The sequence below is a fragment of the Megalobrama amblycephala genome, linkage group LG22 (genome assembly GCF_018812025.1).
Source record: "Megalobrama amblycephala isolate DHTTF-2021 linkage group LG22, ASM1881202v1, whole genome shotgun sequence".
Classification (NCBI taxonomy): Eukaryota; Metazoa; Chordata; class Actinopteri; order Cypriniformes; family Xenocyprididae; genus Megalobrama; species Megalobrama amblycephala.
Genome location: NC_063065.1, coordinates 18,034,696 through 18,058,286, shown reverse-complemented (window position 1 = coordinate 18,058,286; position 23,591 = coordinate 18,034,696). Strand labels below are relative to the sequence as shown.

General features: G+C 35.2%; 2 protein-coding genes and 1 long non-coding RNA gene across 4 annotated transcripts; 2 read left to right on the top strand and 1 right to left on the bottom strand.

The window, feature by feature from the left end:
• Nucleotides 1-1,932: 1,932 nt before the first annotated feature.
• On the top strand, nucleotides 1,933-9,386 carry si:dkey-73n8.3 (uncharacterized protein LOC100150965 homolog). 2 transcript variants are annotated; one of them, XR_007182489.1, is made up of 8 exons: nucleotides 1,933-2,031; nucleotides 4,233-4,348; nucleotides 4,569-4,724; nucleotides 4,811-4,915; nucleotides 5,042-5,251; nucleotides 8,162-8,348; nucleotides 8,547-8,758; nucleotides 8,874-9,386. XR_007182489.1 is itself a non-coding variant. In XM_048174747.1 (7 exons), exons 1-7 carry the CDS (start codon nucleotides 1,943-1,945, stop codon nucleotides 8,647-8,649), a joined length of 966 nt encoding a protein of 321 aa, XP_048030704.1. In that variant the 5' UTR covers nucleotides 1,933-1,942; the 3' UTR covers nucleotides 8,650-9,386. The 2 variants fall into 2 exon arrangements, 1 of the variants encoding a protein (XP_048030704.1); XM_048174747.1 differs by having other exon boundaries at nucleotides 8,547-9,386.
• A 314-nt stretch (nucleotides 9,387-9,700) lies between these two features.
• On the top strand, nucleotides 9,701-22,691 carry zgc:112332 (uncharacterized protein LOC553712 homolog). Its single transcript, XM_048174748.1, has 7 exons — nucleotides 9,701-9,839; nucleotides 10,481-10,596; nucleotides 13,752-13,907; nucleotides 14,083-14,187; nucleotides 16,337-16,546; nucleotides 22,005-22,197; nucleotides 22,351-22,691. The coding sequence occupies exons 1-7, from the start codon at nucleotides 9,826-9,828 to the stop codon at nucleotides 22,451-22,453; spliced, it is 897 nt and encodes a 298-aa protein (XP_048030705.1). The 5' UTR covers nucleotides 9,701-9,825; the 3' UTR covers nucleotides 22,454-22,691.
• Nucleotides 13,513-16,475, bottom strand: LOC125257984. The gene is made up of 2 exons (XR_007182490.1): nucleotides 16,357-16,475; nucleotides 13,513-13,780 (listed from the first exon to the last, which is right to left on the bottom strand). It is a non-coding gene; the product is annotated as an uncharacterized LOC125257984 (long non-coding RNA).
• Nucleotides 22,692-23,591: the final 900 nt, after the last annotated feature.

Below are 23,591 nucleotides of genomic sequence, written 5' to 3'. Positions count from 1 at the left end.
AGCAATGACATTTCCTCTCTCAAGATCCATAAAGGTACTAAAACATATTTAAATCAGTTCGTGTGAGTACAGTGGTTCAATATTAATATTATAAAGCGACGAGAATATTTTTGGTGCGCCAAACAACATAATGACTTATTTATGATTTATGATTATTTATGATTCGGATCGCGTGTCCGCCAAACTGCTGAAATCACGTGACTTTGGCGCTCCGAACAGCTGATTCGACACGCTGATTCATAACACTCTGAAGCTTCATGAAGCTGTTTTGAAATCGGCCATCACTATATAAGTCGTTATTTTGTTTTGGCGCTCCAAAAATATTCTCGTCGCTTTATAATATTAATATTGAACCACTGTACTCACATGAACTGATTTAAATATGTTTTTAGTACATTAATGGATCTTGAGAGAGGAAATGTCTCCCTATGCAGGCCTCATGGAGTCATCGGATTTCATCTTAATTTGTGTTCTGAAGATGAACGAAGGTCTTACGGGTGTAGAATGGCATGAGGGTGAGTAATAAATGACAGAATTTTCATTTTTTGGGTGAACTTTAAGCTGTTTGATATTGCAAACACCATATTATTTTGATGCAGGCTATTGTCTTAATTGTAAACATGCTCAAACAGTTTTACAGTTTATTACAGTTTGATATTTATCTCAGCTAATAAATCTGAAGTTTCACGCATTCATAGAAAACACCTTCCGCCTTGAAAAATAAGGTGGGTAGAAAAATAGTAAAGGGAATGACATTTTAAAGACTTAAATGTTATCGAAATTAGTAACTGTACTAAATTCAAAATGATTTATTGAAATATTATTCGCAAAATATTTTGTGTGACAGAAATGAATTTTCAATTCAGTTCAAATTTGTTTGTTTTTCAATATAGCCTAGTTACCAATTTTTGTAATTAATTTGTTATTTGTACTTTTCATAAATATTGTTCAGAAGGGCTATGGGTCATTTAAAGACAACAGTGGTGAGGAAAAAAATGAAATACTCTAGAAACATATGCATACACTTTTATTTTAAAAGTACTAACATATGCATATGTTCTTTTTATTATACTATAAAACATGTAAATAAACAAAAGAGAAAAGATGTAAAAACCACTTGAAACAAATAAACTAATCCTTACATAAAAAATGAAATGTGTCAATAAATTGCATGTAAATTAAATTCTTTGATTCTATATATAGAAACATATATAGAATCATATATAGATAGATAGATAGATAGATAGATAGATAGTGGCTAAATGAATATGACGGCTATTATCTGCAGAGAATTGGGAATCTGGGGGAAGCCCACTGAAAAAGAGCTATGGATCATTCCATATTCCCTTGGTCACTGTTAGGGTGTCAGTGATCCTCATATGTTACAGTCATGTCCAAACAGATCATGTGCTATCAGGTGATGGGAGAGCCCCAGGTTTGGACACAGGTGCTCCTCTGGCTTGGCTGGAAACTACCTGATTTTTTCAAGATGAAAAATTGAACCCAGTTTCCCACCATTAAAGATGGAACAGCACTCACTCACTGGCATTGGTGTGTAGTTTTTGGCCATTTTAAGGTTCACTCAACTCTACTGTGGTTGCCTAAGGATGTTTATGTGAAATAAAACAGCAGTGCCTTTGACAAAAAAATAAGGCTATTGATTTAGTGTTATAAGGAGGAAAGTTCTTTAAAATCAAGTGAAACAGTTTTTGCTGGTGGGGATCATTTTGTGCAAGAGTTTCCTGGAATATCTTCAGTGAGCGTAGCCAGTGGGTCACACTCACTGCTTTATATAGCAACATGGCCTTTCAGATATATTATGCAGAATATAAAGTGAATTAATTTATTTTGCATGCAAAATATGATCAATTTGTTCTGACCCCATGGAAAGGGGATTTTCTGTCCTCCTTATTCAAGTACAAATGACACTCGAGCATTTATTATGACACTCAGTATCATGAGAAGCTTTGAAAAAGATCCTTCTTGCTGGTCCACATGTAATAAGGCTTTTGAGAAAATGAATGTGTTAAGGTAAGGTGCTTTTTATTTAATCAGTAGCCTATAATTAACTTCATTGAGAGATATTGAAATACAGTCAAACCAAAATGTATTCAGACACCTTGAACATTTCATTCATTAATACAGTTTATTCACTATAGTTTAAAACAATGGTTATAAAATATGACAAGATCTCAGAGTTAAACTGTGTCAGAAAAAATTAATCTTAATTATGTCAGATAACACTTAAGCAAAACATGTTCAGGTCAAAGTGTCGGAATAATTTTTGGTTCCAAATTTTTATTAATTTTACTAGTAGTCCACTGTATGAAGAATTTTTGGATATAATATGTCACAGTTTACTTTATTTTGCTATCTTCACTTACATAAATGAACTATAGTGTCCTGCACCCACTAGTAAAAATATACCAAAAATATAAAAAATGTCAGAATAATTTTTGGTTTGTCAGCTATAATTTATATAGTATCATTTATAATTTTGTATTATATAATAAAAATGTATTTTTATTTTAAATAATCAGTATAATTAACAATATATATATATATATATATATATATATATATATATATATATATATATATATATATATATATATATATATATATACAGTACAGTCCAAAAGTTTGGAACCACTAAGATTTTTAATGTTTTTAAAAGAAGTTTCGTCTGCTCACCAAGGCTACATTTATTTAATTAAAAATACAGTAAAAAACAGTAATATTGTGAAATATTATTACAATTTAAAATAACTGTTTTCTATTTGAATATATTTCACAAAGTAATTTATTCCTGTGATGGCAAAGCTGAATTTTCAGCATCATTACTCCAGTCTTCAGTGTCACATGATCCTTCAGAAATCATTCTAATATGCTGATCTGCTGCTCAAGAAACATTTAATGTGTACAATTGTACAAAATATTTGTGTACAATATTTTTTTTCAGGATTATTTGATGAATAGAAAGTTCAAAAGAACAGTGTTTATCTGAAATCTAATCTTTTGTAACATTATAAATGTCTTTACTGCCACTTTTGATTGATTTAATGCATCCTTGCTGAATAAAAGTATTCATTTCTTTAATTTCTTTTCAAAAAAATAAAAATAAAAATTCTTACTGACCCCAAACTTTTGAACGGTAGTGTATAATGCTACAGAAGCTTTGTATTTCAGATAAATGCTGTTCTTTTGAACTTTCTATTCATCAAGGAATCCTGAAAAAAAAAAAAGTACACAACTGTTTTCAACATTGAAAATAATCATAAATGTTTATTGAGCAGCAGATCAGCATATTAGAATGATTTCTGAAGGATCATGTGACACTGAAGACTGGAGTAATGATGCTGAAAATTCAGCTTTGCATCACAGGAATAAATTACTTTGTCAAATATATTTAAATAGTACACAGTTATTTTAAATTGTAATAATATTTCACAATATTACTGTTTTTTACTGTATTTTTAATTAAATAAATGTAGCCTTGGTGAGCAGACGAAACTTCTTTTAAAAACATTAAAAATCTTAGTGGTTCCAAACTTTTGGACTGTACTATATATTAAAATAAAATAAATTATATATATATATATATATATATATATATATATATATATATATATATATATATATATATATATATAATTTTTATTATTTTATTATTAATACAAAATCAATTAATCAGTATAATGATCTTGATTAATAATATATATATATATATATATATATATATATATATATATATATATATATGGTCATTTATTATAATAATACAAATGTACTTATTTTATTTTAAATATCCAGTATACTTAACTTGATTTAATAGATATTGAAATATGTATTATTATTTTATTAATAATAATAGTAATATAATAATAATGTATTTATTATTTTTTAAATGTTATTATAATGTATTTAGTACTCAATAATAATAATAATAACAATATTACCATTTTTTGTTATATTATTAATAGAAATGTATTTGTTTTTATTTTAAATGTTTTATTATTATTAGTAGCAGTATTAAAGGAATTATTACAAATATGCATATAACATTAAAATAAACATGTATTAACATTTACCTTGTAACATTCATAACGGGTAATATCTGGCATCTGTCTTTCAAGAGTATTACTTCAGCACTGTCTAATTCCATTCGCCAGAAATTACACTATTAAAAATGCTTAATAAGTGTAACAAATAACCAAACAAACTCTTTTCAGAGGGCTTTTCACCAAAAGCTGGTCATCTGATATTCGGTTAGATGGAAAAACTGCTATAGTGACTGGAGCAAACTCCGGGATTGGGAAAGAAACGGCAAAGGACCTGGCAAAGCGAGGTGTGTACTGTAGCCAAATCGACACACTGTGGAAAAAAACATCCAGCCTTCCTTTCATATTAGTGGCACAGATGAAATATATTAGATCTGACTGCATGCATAGCCATTTGATCTGATATTTAGGCCTTTCCAGAATATCTTGTTTTCCTAAAATTGTACTAGTTCCTAAGAATGTACTAGTTTTTCAAATAATGGAACAAAGCATTTCATTAATCCCAAGGCGCACGGGTGATCCTGGCCTGCAGAGACACGGGGAAGGCTGAGGAGGCAGCCAGTGACATCAGCAGAGACGTGGAGAACGCCATCGTCGTGGTTCGGAAACTGGACCTGGCCGACACAAAATCCATCTGTGATTTTGCTGAACTGATTTACAACAGTGAGTTATGGCTGAAGAATATTTTTCAGAAAATATATAATGTAAATATGCTTAATTCTTATCTGATCATTAAAATTTTATTCCAGCTGAAAAGTCTCTTCATTTGCTGATTAATAACGCTGGAGTGGCAATCTGCCCATATTCCACAACAGCAGACGGCTTTGAGACACAGTTTGGAGTCAATCATTTAGGTTTGATGAAGTGCACTAGACATTCTCATTCTTTCAAACCATATCAAAGAATCCTTATTTGTTGTTTAGAAGCTATGGAGATTGTTCACACTTGACATGTGATGTATGACTCCTTTTCTTCTTCAGGACATTTCTTTCTCACGTTCCTCTTAATGGATCTGTTGAAGCATTCAGCTCCTTCTAGAGTGATTAATGTCTCCTCACTGGTTCACCCCATGGGAAAGATCCACTTTGAGGACCTGAACAGTGAGAAAAGCTATCATCCCGTGAAGGCCTACGTACAGAGCAAACTGGCCAACATACTTTTCACACGAGAGCTCGCCTCGAGAGTCGAAGGTAAGAGCCAGTATGTGATCTTGCATAAAGTGAGATCCAAAAATCTGATTCCACATCGAATCTAGGATTTATTTATAATGTTTTAGGACTCTGGAAAAAAGGAAAACTCATTTAAGGGGGACGTTCACACAGAACATTTAAGAATATTTTAAAGGGTCAGTAAGCGATCTGAAGAACACTGTTGATATTTGAAATCAACCCAAACAAACACACCCCTCCCTTCATTGCTCCACCCTCTAAATGCACAAAGAGGCAATGCAAGAGTGGATGTATCTTTAGCAGAAGCAAAGCTAAATAAAGCTTCATGAAGATGGCAAACTACAAGGAAAAACAAAAAATGAACTACACAAGTATGTACAAGCAAGAGTTTGATGTTAGATGCCAGCAGCACACACTCAAAATCAATGCTACTTACGCATGGAGCAGAAACAACGCAACCTCTGTGTCCGTTTTCAGGCCTTCCCGCTTAGGTCTCTCCAGCGCTTGAAAGCTTTTCTAATATTAATGGGGGTCCTAAAGCTCTTGCCTGATCATAACCCTAATTTTTCCTTTTGTAATGTCTCTCAGCCATCTCTCTTTCGACAGTCTTTCTTCAAATCTCCCTCTTGCTCACTCTCTCTCCTCCCCCTATCAAGTGTGGACCTTCCCCTACTGCTGATTGGCTACACGTGTGTTGTGGTGCTTGGTCCGATCCACTTTCAACAGCATTTTTCAGAATGTCTACTGCACTTTTAACATGTGCTAGATGGACGTCTTTGACCACTGCGTTCGCATCTTTTATGTCTCGCGCATGATATGCGTTCTAAAAATGCTGCTTTTTCTGAAAGCTCAAAATTTTGAGGAAAAAATCATATCTGATCTGATCTTATTCATGTTCATGAGTCAAAGAGAGCATTACGATCTAATTCCCAAAGCATACTTCACTTTTTATGTGTACGCGAGGGTCAGCATACAGTGCGCATGGCGCAAATTTCGGCATCAGAAGAATGCGCACAAGTCGCACTTCATTTTTTGCTGTAATTAGTTTATCCACAAGGTGGCAACCATGCTCTGGGGGTGTCGATTCACAAGGTAGTCGAAGAAAAACTGCATAAACAGAACAGCCCGGAACGCATGCAAGCTACAGCGACAATGGAGGCTACATAGATGAGAGATTGTGCGAAGCTGTTAGAAAGTACCCTCATTTGTACAACTCTAGCATGAAAGAATACAAAGATATTTATATGGGTTGTAACTTGGGCGAGAAATTGCTCAAAACTGCGAATGCGTCGAACGCCTGTGTATGTGTACGAGCCAAATGAAGTGTACTTTGCAAGGCTGTGTGTTCGACTGCGCAAACGAAGTATACTTTGGGCTTAATGCACAAAATCTCCTACATGTTCCTCGATTGAAACTAAAGTCCATTTGCGCATTTGCAGTAGTTGCCCCAAGGCTATGGAACAGTTTACCAGAGTATTTAAAGGTGCCATCGAACGTTTTTTTACAAGATGTAATATAAGTCTAAGGTGTCCCCTGAATGTGTCTGTGAAGTTTCAGCTCAAAATACCCCATAGATTTTTTTATTAATTCATTTTTTTAACTGCCTATTTTGGGGCATAATTAGAAATGCGCCGATTCATGTTGCGGCCCCTTTAAATGCTCACGCTCCCCGCCCACGGAGCTCGCACTTGCATTAAACAGTGCATAAACAAAGTTTACACTGCTAATATAACCCTCAAAATGGATCTTTACAAAGTGTTCGTCATGCATACTGCTACACTGTTGGAGAGATTTATAAAGAATGAAGTTGTGTTTATGAATTATACAGACTGCAAGTGTTTAATAATGAAAATAGCGACGGCTCTTGTCTCCGTGAATACAATAAGAAACGATGGTAACTTTAACCACATTTAACAGTACATTAGCAACATGCTAATGAAACATTTAGAAAGACAGTTTACAAATATCACTAAAAATATCATGTTATCATGGATCATGTCAGTTATTATCGCTCCATCTGCCATTTTCGCTATTGTCCTTGATTGCTTACCTAGTCTGATGATTCAGCTGTGCACATCCAGACGTCCTGCCCTTGTGTAATGCTTGAACATGAGCTGGCATATGCAAATATTGGGGGCTGTTACGTAACAGTCAGTGTTATGTTGAGATTCGCCTGTTCTTCTGAGGTCTTTTAAACAAATGAGATTTATATAAGAAGGAGGAAACAATGGTGTTTGAGACTCACTGTATGTCATTTCCATGTACTGAACTCTTGTTATTTAACTATGCCAATATAAATTCAATTTTTAATTTTAGGGCACCTTTAAGACAATTATCATCTTTGAATGAATTTAAAAAATATTTAAAAATATATATTTTTTACCTTAGCTTTTGATCAGGTATGAGTGTTGAGGGATTGTTGCTGTAGTTAGGCCTACTCACCTGAGTTGTTCTTGAATGGTGTGTGTTGATTTATTTATTTATTGAGTTATATAAGCTAAGGTCTCTAGACCTTGTGATTTTTTCCCCCATTCCATTGCTCTGCATCTCTCATTTTAAACACAAAGATGGGTTGTGTGTGAATGCCGCATGAGTGTCCAAGATAATCATTCCCCTTTTACTTTCAGAGTACGGAAAAGTGTGACTAAATGATGACTGAATGTTCATTTTTGGCTGAACTAACCCTTTAAGGAGATCATATGTGTCAGAGGTAGACGGGTAAACCTTCCATATAATGCGCTGCTAATTCATCAGTTTGCTGTCCTAACATGACTGTCCCATGTTTTACCCACAAATACTCAGATTGTTCTTAAGAGCGTTAAATAAGAAATAAGAGCTTTCTTGCACTTTGTGAAAATAAAGCGAGGTTAGCTTTTCATTCTTCTAACTGTAGCTCATGTAGAGTGAAGTTCAATCCTGTTTCTGTGGCAGAGATGGGAGTGAGTGTTTATGCTGTGGATCCAGGCCTGGTGAATACAGAGATCATCAGGCATCTGAAGAAGCCCCTGCAGTTCTTTGTGAAGACATTTGGTTTCCTGATAAAAACCTCTGCAGAGGGCGCATATACCACTCTGTACTGTGCCGTTACTCCTGATCTGCCCACTGGAACCTACTACAGGTTTGTCAAAACTAGAATGCTAACTGTTGCACTCATAAAATAATAACCTCAACGATCATCTTTCCCATAAGCACCATTGTTCACAACATGCCTCTTATTTTGCACTAGTGATGCTAAGTTTGGCAGCAAACAAATTAACTGCTCTGAATTTCCTCGTGCTACTGTTTAGTAAAGTAGTTTCTTTCATGACTCTCACAGTAACTGTGCCATGGCCCCGTGCTCCAGGGCTGCTAATGACGACAACACTGCGAGCAGACTGTGGGCTGTCAGCTGCCATCTGCTGGGGATTCGTTGGAAATGAGAAGATATGACTTCTTCCATCACAGCCTTATTTCACACTAATGCCGTTTTATGAGTTATTATAACCTAGTTTCAACAGCAGCCCAGCCGAGTCCTCTCTGTATTCATGTGTTAGTGATATTTTGGGTGTTATAGATTCAGAGATACAAGGACATTTGAAAGTTTAAACATTTCTTATCTCACTACCCTTCTGAAAAATCCTTATGTTTTGCATGCTGGGACCAGCATAGGATGCTGGTTTCTGGTTTGCTGTTTCAGGAGTGCTCATGGACCAGCTACACCAGCTCAGTTTTGCTTCAGAACAGCTCTCCACCAGCTATACCAGCTCAATTCATCATAAACCACCCTGGACCAGCATCGTGGTTTATGCTGGATTTTTCAGCAAGGTATGCGATTATTGAAACATGCGATGTAGTTTTCTTATTATAAGCAGCTAGTAATGGTTAAAGTGAGTTTATTGTCATTTGAAAATGATAAGGTCAGCCACTGAGCAGGACATGTAACAAGACACGATATGCCTGGTAGAAATAAATACGAAAGCTAAATAATACTGTGTTAATGGGGTAGAAATGTCTTGGGAATGAGTACCTAACGGAGATAGAAAATGATTATAAGTAGTAACATAAGTAAGGATAGTAGTAAGTGCAAACGAGAGCAGATAGAAAAAAAGAGGTAAAAAGTGCATGTTCATGTTCACTGAACAATTTACTGCCACTTAATAAACTATCTTAAATGACATTTACTTCTCTGAGGTAAGACCGTGTTCAGTGCATTGTAAACAGTTCGTAGAGAAATATCAGACTTACACAACGAGGACATCTAGTGGACACACGGGGTCACGGCTTTTGCACAATTTGGCTCATTTTTAACTGGGTGACGTAATTGTATTGTGTGTTCTGGTGACGTGTAGCGGAATGTCCAACCTTTCAAAAGAGATTCAATTCAACAAAGCTGCCTTGGAGTTCAAGGCCATCACAGCGAGCACATTCCCGCGAGCGGTGGGTGCATGAACGCTTCACGTTCTTCATATTGATCTCAGACGCGTTTCATTGGCCAGAGGACAGAGCTCTGGGCGGGCGGGGCTTGGATACAGACCGCATAGAAATATCTCATTCATAAATTACACAGAGTCGAGCACTATACTGTCTGCTGAGGGGAGCCAGCCAATATTGGAACAATGCACTCCATAAGGTAAGCAATGCTGTTGCTATAATTGAGTTTGCAAAACTGTATTGGTACAACTTTTCTTTTTTCTTCTTTTCTTTCCTTTTCTTTTCTTTTTTCTTTTCTTTTCGCCAAAGTGTTCATAACTGGATAAATGAGATCCAATACTGTTCTTAAACAGTATTTTTTTTAAACAATATCATTCTTTAAATGCCAATTACTATGCTTGTACTTTATATACCATATAATGTTGGATTATGAAATTAAATATAGGAGAAAGGGGCTAGTTGTCACATGAGGAAGTTGTCATGAGGGCTGTATCTAAGTCAGCAACTGAGATTTTGAGTCATAAATCTAGTAACATGAATGTTTTAAAAGTGTATGTTGGTTTCAAACAACTTCAAACCTTCTAAATTAAGTTCAATTCTAGCTAAGTACAATATTTATTGGTTAAAACAATGGTCGGATATTTCTGAAAGTTATATTTTTCTGTGCATTGTTTTTGTGCTTTAATAGACAACTTGCCTGCATTTACTTAACTGCATCTTAATTCCTGAGTAATAACAATGATATAACAAAATTCACTGGAGTAACAAGTGTGAAAACTAGCCCTGCTCTCGCATACTACTTCACTTTAGGTATTCACTATTATATATAATCAATTCCAGAAATTTCTTCTGTCGTCAATGGAGCTCTTCTGTACGACTCGATGATAAAACAGTCATAATCACAGGAGCTAATACAGGCATAGGCAAAGAGACAGCGAGAGACCTTTCTAGAAGAGGTAAGAAACTAACAGACCCCATTTTAGTTTTCAGGACATATTACGTCTCGGGCTTGACCTTAAAAGGAAAATGCCGAATGACTTGATTTGTTCTGTTCAGCACATGCTGTGAAAGGCATCGACTGCCAACCTGTTATGAGACAAACCCATGCCATGTGTGATGCCACTCTAATTAGAAGGGGGTATGGGTAGGTTAGCTGGATTAATTGCAATCTTTCATACTGTATTTCATACTGTATGCACTATTGTTTCTGTTGACAAATTTATTTTGGATCCAGGTTATTCTCTCAGTTTTTCTCAAATTTCTAACACAACTCATGAAACAATTCACCATTTTCTCACAACTATAAAAACAATCTCGTAACTACATACCAATTTGTACAAACCTTCCATGCCAAACTCAATTATTTCAGTCAAAAACATATTCTCTTTTGTCAGAATCACTCTTTGACCTCAAATAATTTTCATTAGACTACTGTAAAGTGATCTTACAGTAGATGAAAAGCACTAGAGAATGTTCAAATATCAAAGAATTGAATATGAACTTGGTATGCAACAAAATAGAGTAAAAATAAATACATAAATTCAGCATCTTCTGCACCTTTGGCCAAGTTTCATTACAGTATAGTACTATAGCAGTTTCTTGGTCTTCTGATTTTTGGCTAGAAATAAATTTAACAATCAAGAGTTTGAGGGTGTAGAACATGTTCTACAGTTTACTGTACATAGAACAGTGAAATGTCCCTCATCTTACTGTAATACTGTATGTTTAAGTAGTATAAAAACCCTGTTGATGATTCTTTCAGCTCTCTCCAGTGTTAGGATGCATTTTTTAAAGCACATAATCATATGTGGCCCTATTTATATGATATTATCCTGAGATTCTGATTGGTGTATCATCAGTTTTGCTACTTAATGTTTACTCATGCATAAATATGTGCTATTTGAGTTCACATTGTGATGCTTCAGTTAATTATATCATGTGTTTTATGAATGAGATCATGGTTAAACCGATGTAAAATTAGGGTATTTTTGTGTAGAGTTTTGCAGAAATTGAGAAAATTGGAATGTGTGTGAAAAGTTTTGAGAAATGTCTTTATTTTGAGAACTGAATGGATGGTTTGGGAAATTGTGCCAACTGAATCAGTTATAGTGTTTTATTACGGAAGAGGATTAGGGCCAAGCAATAATAAAAAAATAAAACCATCTTGAGATTAAATTTGTTAAATTACGAGAAAAATCTCATTAAATTTCGAGAAAAAAGTCGAAATAAAATGTTGAGAATAAAGTCATTAAATTACGAGAAAAAACTCGTTAAATTTCAAGAAAAAAGTCGAGATAAAATGTTGAGAATAAACTCGTTAAATTACGAGAAAAAACTCGTTAAATTTCAAGAAAAAAGTCGAGATAAAATGTTGAGAATAAACTCGTTAAATTACGAGAAAAAACTCGTTAAATTTCAAGAAAAAAGTCGAGATAAAATGTTGAGAATAAACTCATTAAATTACGAGAAAAAACTCGTTAAATTTTGAGAAAAGTCGAGATAAAATGTTGAGAATAAACTCATTAAATTACGAGAAAAAAGTAGTTTGATTATGAGAACAAATTTGTTAAATTATGAGAAAAAAGTCGTTAAATTTCGAGAAAAAGTCGAGATAAAATGTTGAGAATAAACTCGTTAAATTACGAGAAAAAACTCGTTAAATTTCAAGAAAAAAGTCGAGATAAAATGTTGAGAATAAACTCGTTAAATTACGAGAAAAAAATCGTTAAATTTCAAGAAAAAAGTCGAGATAAAATGTTGAGAATAAACTCGTTAAATTACGAGAAAGAACTCGTTAAATTTTGAGAAAAGTCGAGATAAAATGTTGAGAATAAACTCATTAAATTACGAGAAAAAAGTAGTTTGATTATGAGAACAAATTTGTTAAATTATGAGAAAAAAAGTCGTTAAATTTCGAGAAAAAGTCGAGATAAAATGTTGAGAATAAACTCGTTCAATTACGAGAAAAAACTCGTTAAATTTCAAGAAAAAAGTCGAGATAAAATGTTGAGAATAAACTCGTTAAATTACGAGAAAAAACTCGTTAAATTTTGAGAAAAAAGTCAAGATAAAATGTTGATAATAAACTCATTAAATTACGAGAAAAAAGTAGTTTGATTATGAGAACAAATTTGTTAAATTATGAGAAAAATGTCGTTAAATTTCGAGAAAAAGTCGAGATAAAATGTTGAGAATAAACTCATTAAATTACGAGAAAAAAGTAGTTTGATTATGAGAACAAATTTGTTAAATTATGAGAAAAAAAGTCGTTAAATTTCGAGAAAAAAAAGTCGAGATAAAACGTTGAACAAGTTTAACGAGTTTATTCTCAACATTTTATCTCGACTTTTTTTTTTTAAATTTAACGAGTTTTTTCTCGTAATTTAATGAGTTTATTCTCAACATTTTATCTCGAACTTTTTCTCAAAATTTAATGAGTTTTTTCTCGTAATTTAACGAGTTTATTCTCAACATTTTATTTCGACTTTTTTCTCGAAATTTAACAAGTTTTTTCTCGAAATTTAACAACTTTAATCTCGAGATGGTTTTATTTTTTTATTATTGCTTGGCCCTAATCCTCTTCCGTAGTTTTATACATCGAGAAAAACTGTAAAATATTGCAAAAATCAGCATAATCTGGGACTAAAATAACAAGGATAAATCGTACTCAATTTCCTAATGTCAAATGTGATAATTAAAACAGCAAATATTTCATCTTATAATAAACGACAGGCTCTTGGAAGCTTTGAATGCATGCTGATAAATGAACGACAGGATTACAATACTATCTGCCAAAGAGATGTAAAACTGTACACTTTCCCACATGGACCCACTGAATTCCAACAAAGAAACTCTGACGCTTGCCAGCCAAATTGCTCTGAATAGTATAATAGACGTTCTGCACAGTAATTACCAGGCAAACAGCTATTGTGTTAGCTCATCAGCCTTACATCCCAGTTTAGCACCAAATTAATTATTATGCAAGGACATTTCACAGCAAGGACGTTTGCTGGAATATGTAAACACAATTATTTCAGATCCATGAAGGATATCTGCTCTGTTTTGTGACTGAAAGCACATTTCTATCAGCTTTTCTCTGTGATGTCCTCAGGGGCTCGAGTCATCATGGCCTGTCGAGACCTGGAAAAAGCAGAGGCAGCCAGAGAAGAATTAATGCAGGATTCTGGAAACCAAAACATTGTGGTGAAAAAGCTTGATTTATCAGATACCAAATCCATCAGAGCATTTGCAGAACTCATAAACAAGGGTGTGTAAGACATCTGATTATTACTTTAAATGCATTGTTATGCATGCATTTCCTTGGAGTAAGGAAATGAATAAAATTATTGTATCAATATTATATATATATGCACATTTATATGAATAGTATTATACAATATTTATGCAATTAATGAGTCTTTATTCATATTTTTGTATTTTAGAGGAAAAGCAAGTTAACATCCTGATCAACAATGCTGGAATCATGATGTGCCCATATTCAAAAACTGCAGATGGCTTTGAGATGCAGTTTGGTGTAAACCATTTAGGTAAAGACTTTGTAATTTTACTGTATGTTTTACATTATGTGTTTTCATATCAAGAGATGGATTTAAGCGCAGCAGCACAGATTTAATGCCAAAATTCAAAGATAACAAAATACTCAGGATTTCTCATGAATAACTTATGAACAGAACCAGAACAACTATCAAACACATGGACTGGAACGGACCAAGAACTGAACAAAACAGTTCCTGCTCTCGGTTTGTCTCCTTGGTTACTGATTGACGAGTGCACACCTGATGTTGATTTCTTTCATTAACTTGGTCTATTTAAAGGGATAGTTCACCCAAAAATGATAGTTCACCCCCCACACCCCACTTGACTAACATAGTAGGGAAAAAACATACTATGGTAGTCAATGGGGGGCGAGATCTGCTTGGCTATTAACATTCTTCCAAATATCTACCTTTGTGTTAAGCGGAACAAAGAAGTTTATACAGGTTTGGAACAACATGAGGGAGAGTAAAAGATGACAGAACTATCCCTTTAAATAGACCAAGTTAATGAAAGAAATCAACATCAAGTGTGCACTCGTCAATCAGTAACCGAGGAGACAAACCAAGAGCAGAAACAAGGAAACAGAAAACGGAGCAAACCAACTCAGTGTAAAACAAACATAGATAAAACATAACAGAACCCTGACAATTATGATATTATTTCCTGTATTTCCTTTTGAAAAAGGGAGTTTGGGCAGAACATGTTGAAGAAATGTTTTTTTTTTTTTTTTTTTAATTAGCCAATGGCCTTTAGTAATATCATGGCCATAAACCAAAATTACATGTGAAATCATTAACATTTCATGAAAAACTTACTTCGCTGCATTCTACAAAATATCTTTCAAAAGTTTTTTGAAAGAACTTAAAGAAGTCTCTTATGCTCAGCAAGGCTGCATTTATTTGATCAAAACTACAGTAAAAACAGTAATATTGTGAAATATTACTACATTTTATGGTAACTGTTTTCTGTTTTAACATATATTCAGATATAATTTATTACTGTGATGGCAAAGCTGAATTTTCAGCATCATTACTCCAGTCTTCAGTGTCACATGATCCTTCAGAAATCATTTTAATATGCTGATTTGCTGCTCAAGAAACATTTCTGTTTCTGAAACAAAACAGTTGTGTTGCTTAATATTTTGTGGATACATTTTTTTCTGAATTCTTTGATGAATAGAAAGTTCACAAGAACATAATTTATTTGAAATATAAATATAAATGTCTTTACTGTCATTTTTGATCAATATAATGCATCCTTGATGAATAAAAGTATTAATTTCTTTAAAAAAAACAACAAGTGTTCATGTAGATACAATCTGTACATACAACATCCAAATGTCCAAAGTGATTTTTACAAATATCTGCTGCAATTTCAAATTATTATCAACATATTTTTGATCAGGAAAAATTAAGACTATTAGTAAAATTAGATTTCCTGTATCTAATCCAACTAATTTAGTCAATAAGAGTGACTTCTTTCAAACTAAGCACAAATTGCGTTTGATTATAGACTACCTCTATGTATAAGGCAACATTGTTTCACACAGGAAGTCTCAGACTTCCAACCAGTGTGGAGTAGTGACGCTCTAAATTGACAGTGCGTGCCATTTAATTGTTTAACAGCCCAAGCTGGCTTCCTGTTGGAACCTAAACATATAGTACACATCCTTTCCATATACATCCACTTCCATGCATTTCTTGGGTAATAGACAAAGAAGGCACAAAGGCATCAACAGGACATGAGGGACAATGAAAGGTTGTAAGATTCTAAGAACATCCTGTGCCCGTTTTTGTGCTTCTGTATCTCTGTCTAGCCATTACATCATGCTTAGAGAGTTGTTGCTTTTCTTAGAGTTGTGCACAACCCCTACTGATTGTATTAATGCTGAGTTGTCATTTTCACTTCCTATATTTTCAATATATAATTGGCTCTCTGGCCGAATAAACTTTGTATCTTGGTTGAACCTGCACGCTTTGTGTCTGAGTCTTCCATTTGATACCCAGGTACCTCCTTTTCTGTGCTGGATCGCTCGACCCGAACAGATCTTTTTGAATTGTATTATTAAGTTGAATTATTGGATTCTAACAAAGGTCAAACAACCCCTGACTATTTTTATCTCCTCCAAACTACCAACAGGTCATTTTCTGCTCACCTACCTTCTGTTGGACCTCCTCAAGAAATCAACCCCCTCCAGGATCGTCAATGTGGCTTCTGTGGCCCATACGTGGGGCAGCATCCATCTGGATGACATAAACAGTGAGAAGGGTTACTCTCCACGGAGGGCTTATGGCCAGAGCAAACTAGCTAACATCCTCTGCACACGCTCCTTGGCTAAAAGACTGCAGGGTATGTGACCTTCATAGCAAGGCTATCTAAGCCCGACTAAACATGATCCTGTTGTCTTATCTATCCTGAACACTGCTTGATAATGGTATTCATGCGAGTACAACGTGACATTAAAGTTGACATGAAACGGTTTCTCGAATAAGAAAAAAAAAAGTAGGGCGGGACTTGATTTTGTCCATCAGAAATTGATTGGATAGTTGGATTGTTGTGTTTTGCTATTGGTCGATCTCATGTGAGTGACAGGTTGTCCCGCCCTTGTGCGTAAATGCATCATCAGAGAAGAGAAGAGATGTTGCTGCAAGAGGGAGGGGGACTTATTATGAGGCACATAAATAGAGTGCCCCAGGGATTTGTAGGCCAACCCGGAAGTTAGCAGCGCACGGGTTCCCTCGGTTGAAAGCCTATGCATTTTTGCCATAGACTTTTGGAAAATCACAGAAAATAAGCTCTTTTTGAAAAAAGAATTTTTGTCTATCAAGATAATCTTTACAAGTGAACACAACATTTATAGATTTTGAAGCCTAAATAAAGTCGTCAGATATAAAAGGCTAACAGTAGGCTATAAACGGACTACAGCACACCATGGTCGCGGATCAACGTCGTCACCACCAAGCTTCCTCAAACTGTATTTAAAAAACAACTTTATTTGCAAACATGCTCGCTGATTATGATATGTGCTGTGTATGAATACTTATCCACTTTTTCATGAGAAATGCTCTCCAAATGTCCCGTTTTTAATGATGACGTCTAAAGTCCCCGCCAAAGGAAGTAGTCCCTTTTAGCAATTTGTTAGCAACCGCCGATTTTAAGACAGGTGCGTCCCAATTCGCATACTTATGCACTATTCTATGACGTTTTTAAGTATAAATAGTGCGAGTAGTGCGTTCACACTGAAAATTCCAAAAAGAAAAAGTACACTTTAAATACCCGGATGATGCACTAAATTAACGGAAAAAACGAAGTGTGGAATGTTGGACACTTAGTGCACTCAACTGTCGCAGCTTTAATTACGTAGTGGAGGGGGAGAGGGTATCGGACTCCATTGTTAAATGACAAAATAACCTTATACAATTCACGCACTACATGGATGAGTGCATAGTGCACAAGTACATAGTGTATAAGTGCATAGTGTATAGTGCGTCATTTGGGACCTAACTACAGTAAAAGTTTAAAAAATCACAAGTGGGTTATAACTGGTGTGTTTTATATCATAGATCAAAACGTGAAAGTATTTAGAGGCTTTGTTAACCACAGACCTTATTTCAGGCGATTTAGCAAAAACCCATTCAAAAAACCCATAGACTTTATGGCGTTGGAACCGGAAGTCCAAAAATGCTAACTCGCTTCCGGGTTTTGCCTACAAAAATGCGTCATCCCTGAGGCACTCTATTACCAAAAAATAATGAAATACACGGATAAATCATTTATAATATGGCAAAATTCCACAGAAAACAATAATTGTCCATTTTTTGGTTTCATGGTGACTTAAGGCTGATTTATACTTAAGCGTCGGACCTACGCCGGAGCCTCTGCGCCGTAGGCAATGCGTCTGTTTTCATTTATACTTCTGCGTCGTTGTCCGCGTCGACGTGCATGCAGACCACTAGGAGGCAGTGTCCGCGGTCACGTTGAGTATCAAAACAAAAGCAGAAGAAGAAGCAGCTCGTCATGTACGTTGTCAGAGAAGCTTACAAACAGAAACGGAAGAGAAGCGGCAAATAGGTAATGACTTTTGTTGCAGTTTGACTGTATGTGTCCTCTGAAACAAGAGTGTTTTTCATTCATAGTGAAGTTGAAAGTGCTCGCTCTTCTCCGAGTGCTCCACGCCAGTTTTTTGACCCGATGGAGGGGTTCTAGCAGACCAATCAGAGCGCTTGCGGTCCGCGTAGAATAGGTTGTTTGCACATGACGTCACAGCAGCAGCGCGAATGAGTCTGGAGGGCAGGGAGTGATTTTTCTATACAGGAATCCCATCAAAAACTCAAAATTCGCATGTTTTGCGTCATTTATGGTTGCTCAGATCGATAAAATCGAGAACCCAGAAGGTGTTTACCTTTTTTTATAACTTATATCGTTTTTTAACTTTAAAAGTTGTCACCTTTAATAGCGTTTTGCGTCTGCTGATACTGAAATTAATACCTGCTTACCTTTTTGTTTTTGACTTGGTTAAATATCCACATTCTTTATGGTATCGTTTGCAGGGAAGAGAAGCTATTTTATCCCAATGAATGATAATTTGGTGTTTTCACTTCCGTTTTGTAGTATTCCGTTCACGATGTTTATCTGGTTACCATGAGAACAGTGTCACGCGCTGCTGCTTCAGCCATCATATGGTAGAAAATGTCCAGATAAATAAATGTTTAACAAGCTGACAGAAGTCGATTCAACAACAAAGACAACACTTTAAAAAGCACTCAGCTATATGTGATTATTTTATTGAGTGATTTTATTGAGTGACGTTATTACATTTGATATGGCGTCTTCCCGTCACCTCCTCAATCTGCTACTGTGTTTTTACATGTATAAAAGGCAACAATTGTACACCGTCCAGTTTTTTTCCCTGAACGATGATGTGAGCTCCTGTTGCAATTCTCGATTCAGCATGACCTACAATGGCGATATTTTTCACAATCGCGACAGAAAATCAAAAATACTGCCCTAACTTCACTAGCAGAAAGACAGCGCGATGTAAACAAACCCAGACTAGATCTGAACGCGGCGTAACGGCAGGTTCACATTGTCTATATCTACCTCCTCGATGGCAGGAATTCTTTCAATTCAGTGGAAAAGTCGCTCCTCTTCATAACATAAAGATCACGTTCAACATATGTTGTGATTTTCTGTTTATACCTTTCTAAACCAGCACAGAAAGGACTTTTCTCCATCTCTTCCATTCTAATTTTCAATGCTTGCCCTCCACCGGTATTTCGCGCGTCACCAAAACCACGTGATTGCAAACAACGGGTTACATTTTTGAAGAGGTGCACGTCAGGCTACGTCGTATGCTACGCGTGCTACGCACAGCCTACGCCGTAGCTACGGCGTACACTCGACGCAGAAGTATAAATCAGCCTTTAAGATGTGATATTTTTCCCTGTGACTTTACATAATCTCAGTCAAAACCAGCACACACAGTGGCAGAGGAAAGCGCTTGGTCAGAACTGATCTCTGTGTTTGTCTCTAAGGATGCAGGATTGTCCTAAGCATGTGGAGAATGCCCTGTTTTCTGTGCTTGTCACTGATTGTCATTCATGTGACAATTCAAACTCGAGATCTAATAACAGATGACCTGTGATCTGTTCAGAATAGCAGACATTCAGCAAGAAATTAATATGAGGTTCTATACCAAAGAACAAGAAAAGTAGTTCTCACCAGTAATTCTAGTAAAAAGAATTCTATATGTGCACCATTGGAGATTTATACAGATTGTGAAGGATTTTTCATGCAGTTTAACTTTGACAGAGATGGAAATAACTAATATAATACTGTTTGAATCAACCATTTCATTAACCGTTTAAAGACTACTGTGTCATATTTTTAGTATAATTCTAAACCTGTCCACCTTCAAGTCTTAGTACATGTCTTTTAGCTGTGAATTTTTTACTGATGGAACGTTTATATGTACATCTCTCAATCATCTTTTTTTTTGCACTGCATTTAATCTTACCTTTTAGGCCATATAAATATAAACTTTCGCTTTTGTGAGCCCCTATATCATACATTATGTACCATAAAAGCCTGATGTATCAAATATGATAATAAGAAAAAAACACATGCGAACTTTCTTTAAGATTCTTTTTGTCTAAGGTTTCAATAAACTATTACACATTTCAAAATGGATAAATGAATAAATAAATTTGTAGCAAGTTAAAAACGTAAAACAGTGTAGTCTGATTTCTGAACGAACAAATCTGTCATTTCTTTTTAGTGAAACAAAAACATGTTGTGAAACAACAAAGTGTCATGAAAAATACCATGGTATCACCATGTTTTTCTTTTTTTCTTTTTTTTGGGCTAAAGTACCATTGTTTTATACTGTACTGTGGCAATAATCACGTTTTTGAACATGTATCAAAGCATGATTTGACGTACCTTAAAGTACTTCGGTAAAGTTGGTTTTATATTTGCACATTCGGACATCTGTATTCAATAGCCTTGTCAATCACACTACATTGGACATTCAGTGGACATTCACAAGTAAATATGCCATTAAAACAATACTTGCCTATTTTGATCGACTGTGAAAAATGTTGTAAGTTGACAATCGTTGGTTGTCAATATCATGTCGCTGCTTAAAATTCGCAAACATTAATTTATTGCACATTTATTGGAAAGTCTGAATTTATCAGAAGTCCAAATGTGCGAATATAAAACCAACTTTACCGAAGTCCTTAAAGTAACATGAAAATGTCAAGGTACATTAAAGGGATAGTTCACCCAAAAATGAAAATCACCCCATAATTTACTCATCCTCAAGCCATCCTAGGTGTATATGACTTCCTTCTTTCAGCAAAACACAATCAGAGTTATTTTAAAAATATCCTGGTTCTTCTATGCTTTATAATGGTAGTGATTGGAGGATGAGATTTTGAAGCCCAAAAAAGTGCATCCATCCATCATAAAATGTACTCCACACGGCTGCGGGGGTTAACATTTTAGATACACTTTTTAGATGCAAGTCGAATGCGTATGGCTGTCGTGCCGGAAGCTTGTTATTTTACATTATAAAGATTTAAATAAGGATATTTGTCTTACACAAACACATGGATCTTCTTCAGAAGGCCTTTATTAACCCCCTGGAGCCACATGGAGTACATTTATGATGGATGGATGCACTTTTTTTGGGCTTCAAAATCTCATCCTCCAGTCACTCCCATTATAAAGCTTTGAAGAGGATATTTTTAATATAACTCTGATTGTGTTTGGTTGAAAGAAGAAAGTCATATATACCATCACTTTACCACGGTATCACCACAGTACTTTTTATAAGGGAATTTCCGGTAACACTTTACAATAAGGTTCATTAGTTAACTACATTAGTTAACATGAACTAATAATGAACTGCACTTATACAGCATTTATTAATCTTTGTTAATGTTAATTTCAGCATTTACTAATACATTATTAAAATCTTGTTAACATTAGTTAATGCACTGTGAACTAACTTGAACAAACAATGAACAACTGTATTTTCATTAACTATAGTAAATACAGTAACAAATGTATTTCTCATGGTTAGTTCATGTTAGTTAATACATTAACTAATGTTTAACTAATGAACCTTAATGTAAAGTGTTACCGAATTTCCCTTCAGTAACGAAGGATTTAACCCAAGACTCATGTCTGTTAAAACAATTCCTGTTCCAACCATATTAATCATTGGTTTAGTTGTTTTACGCAGGTGTGTGTAATCTATTAACTAATGAAATATGATAATGAAATATGGTCATGTTCCTAGGCAGCCGTGTGACTGTGTACTCCCTCCATCCTGGTGTGGTGCAGTCAGAGCTGTTTAGGAACCTCAGCAAGCCTGTGCAGATCGCAGTCAAGGTCTTCAGCCCCTTCACCAAGACCACCGTTCAGGGGGCCCAGACCACCATCTACTGCGCTGTGGAGCCGGAGCTGGACAAAGAGAGCGGAGGATATTACAGGTACAGAACAAAGTATTATGGAAAATAAATGAGTTTTTTTTTTAATGATAATAAAATGTGTTTAGGTTAAACATACAATAGATATTATTCTATAGCTGCATTAATGATAACTAAGAAAGTGTAATTCCTAAAGCTGAGGATCTTTGTTTCCAGTGACTGTGCCCCAGCTCAGTGTTCAAGAGAAGCTTCAGATGATGAAATGGCTCAGAAACTCTGGGAACTCAGCTGTCAGATGCTCAGCATTACATGGGACTGATGGAGCGCTGTGGGACAGTGATGCTCTTATGCGAGCGGAATGAAAGCTTTTGTACTAATGTCATAGATAATGGAAACTGTAGTATTCATACAATGCATGACTGAATCAGCACTGTTTTATATTGTACATTGTATACTCTTTTTTTTTTTAATGCCCTTGGCTGTGCTGTTATAATTTCAATAGACATGCTATGAATTTAATATGTATTTTGGTCTATTAAATCCTTTTATTTTATGAATTTGCATTTGTTTTTTGTTGTTGTTTTTTGCTGAAAAACTGTTGTAATATCCACAGTTAATTAACTTTCTCAGGATATTTGCCATTCTGCTATCTCGTAGCATGGAATCCCTTAGTACGGAGCCCCTAAAGGGACATGGTGGTGGTAAAAATATGATATAATAATATTATAGGCTGTCTCCGAAAATCGCATACCCTCTTGAGTAGTTTCTTATTTTGAATAATTATTCGCGAACGTTAAAAAAGTATGTTCTATGAGTGTGTGTAGTATTAATGTAATCTGGATGTACTACATTCTCCATGTTGTCATTATCACGTGACCTACCAGCATCAGTTACTCCGCTTCACCGCCATTCACAAACAAGTAGCAGGACATTAATGATTGATGGGCGAGTCCATAAACAGAGGGGCGTTTTTGAGAGCGTTACCTGATTTGCCCACGTCAGAGTGTGGGTAGGGTTTAGGGGTGGGGTCGGGTGAAGGGGATCATTTTCATTGCATGATATATAAACACCCACCAGTTTGAAAACACCCACAAATACAGAAACGCCCACTTTTGTTTCGCAGAGACCTCATATTCTCATAGACGTTGCATTACGGCTCCGGCAAGGTTTTGTTCCGTCTTCTGAGCGGTGTCAACTCACACCAGAAGCATTTCAGAAGCGAAGCGGCTGGATTCCCGATACCACGAGATTTGCATGTCTGACGTTTTTTTCATTGATTTTTTTTCGTGTTTTTAATGGCTAAATTGTTATATTTTGTCCGGTTTTATTGTGTTTATTGCTATGCCATACTTTATTTTGCTGTAGCCATACAGATGAAGTTAATACACTTAAAATTCCAGTTATGGACAACAAAAACAAAGAAATTTCAAGTTTTTCAACTTCGAATCTCTTGTCGT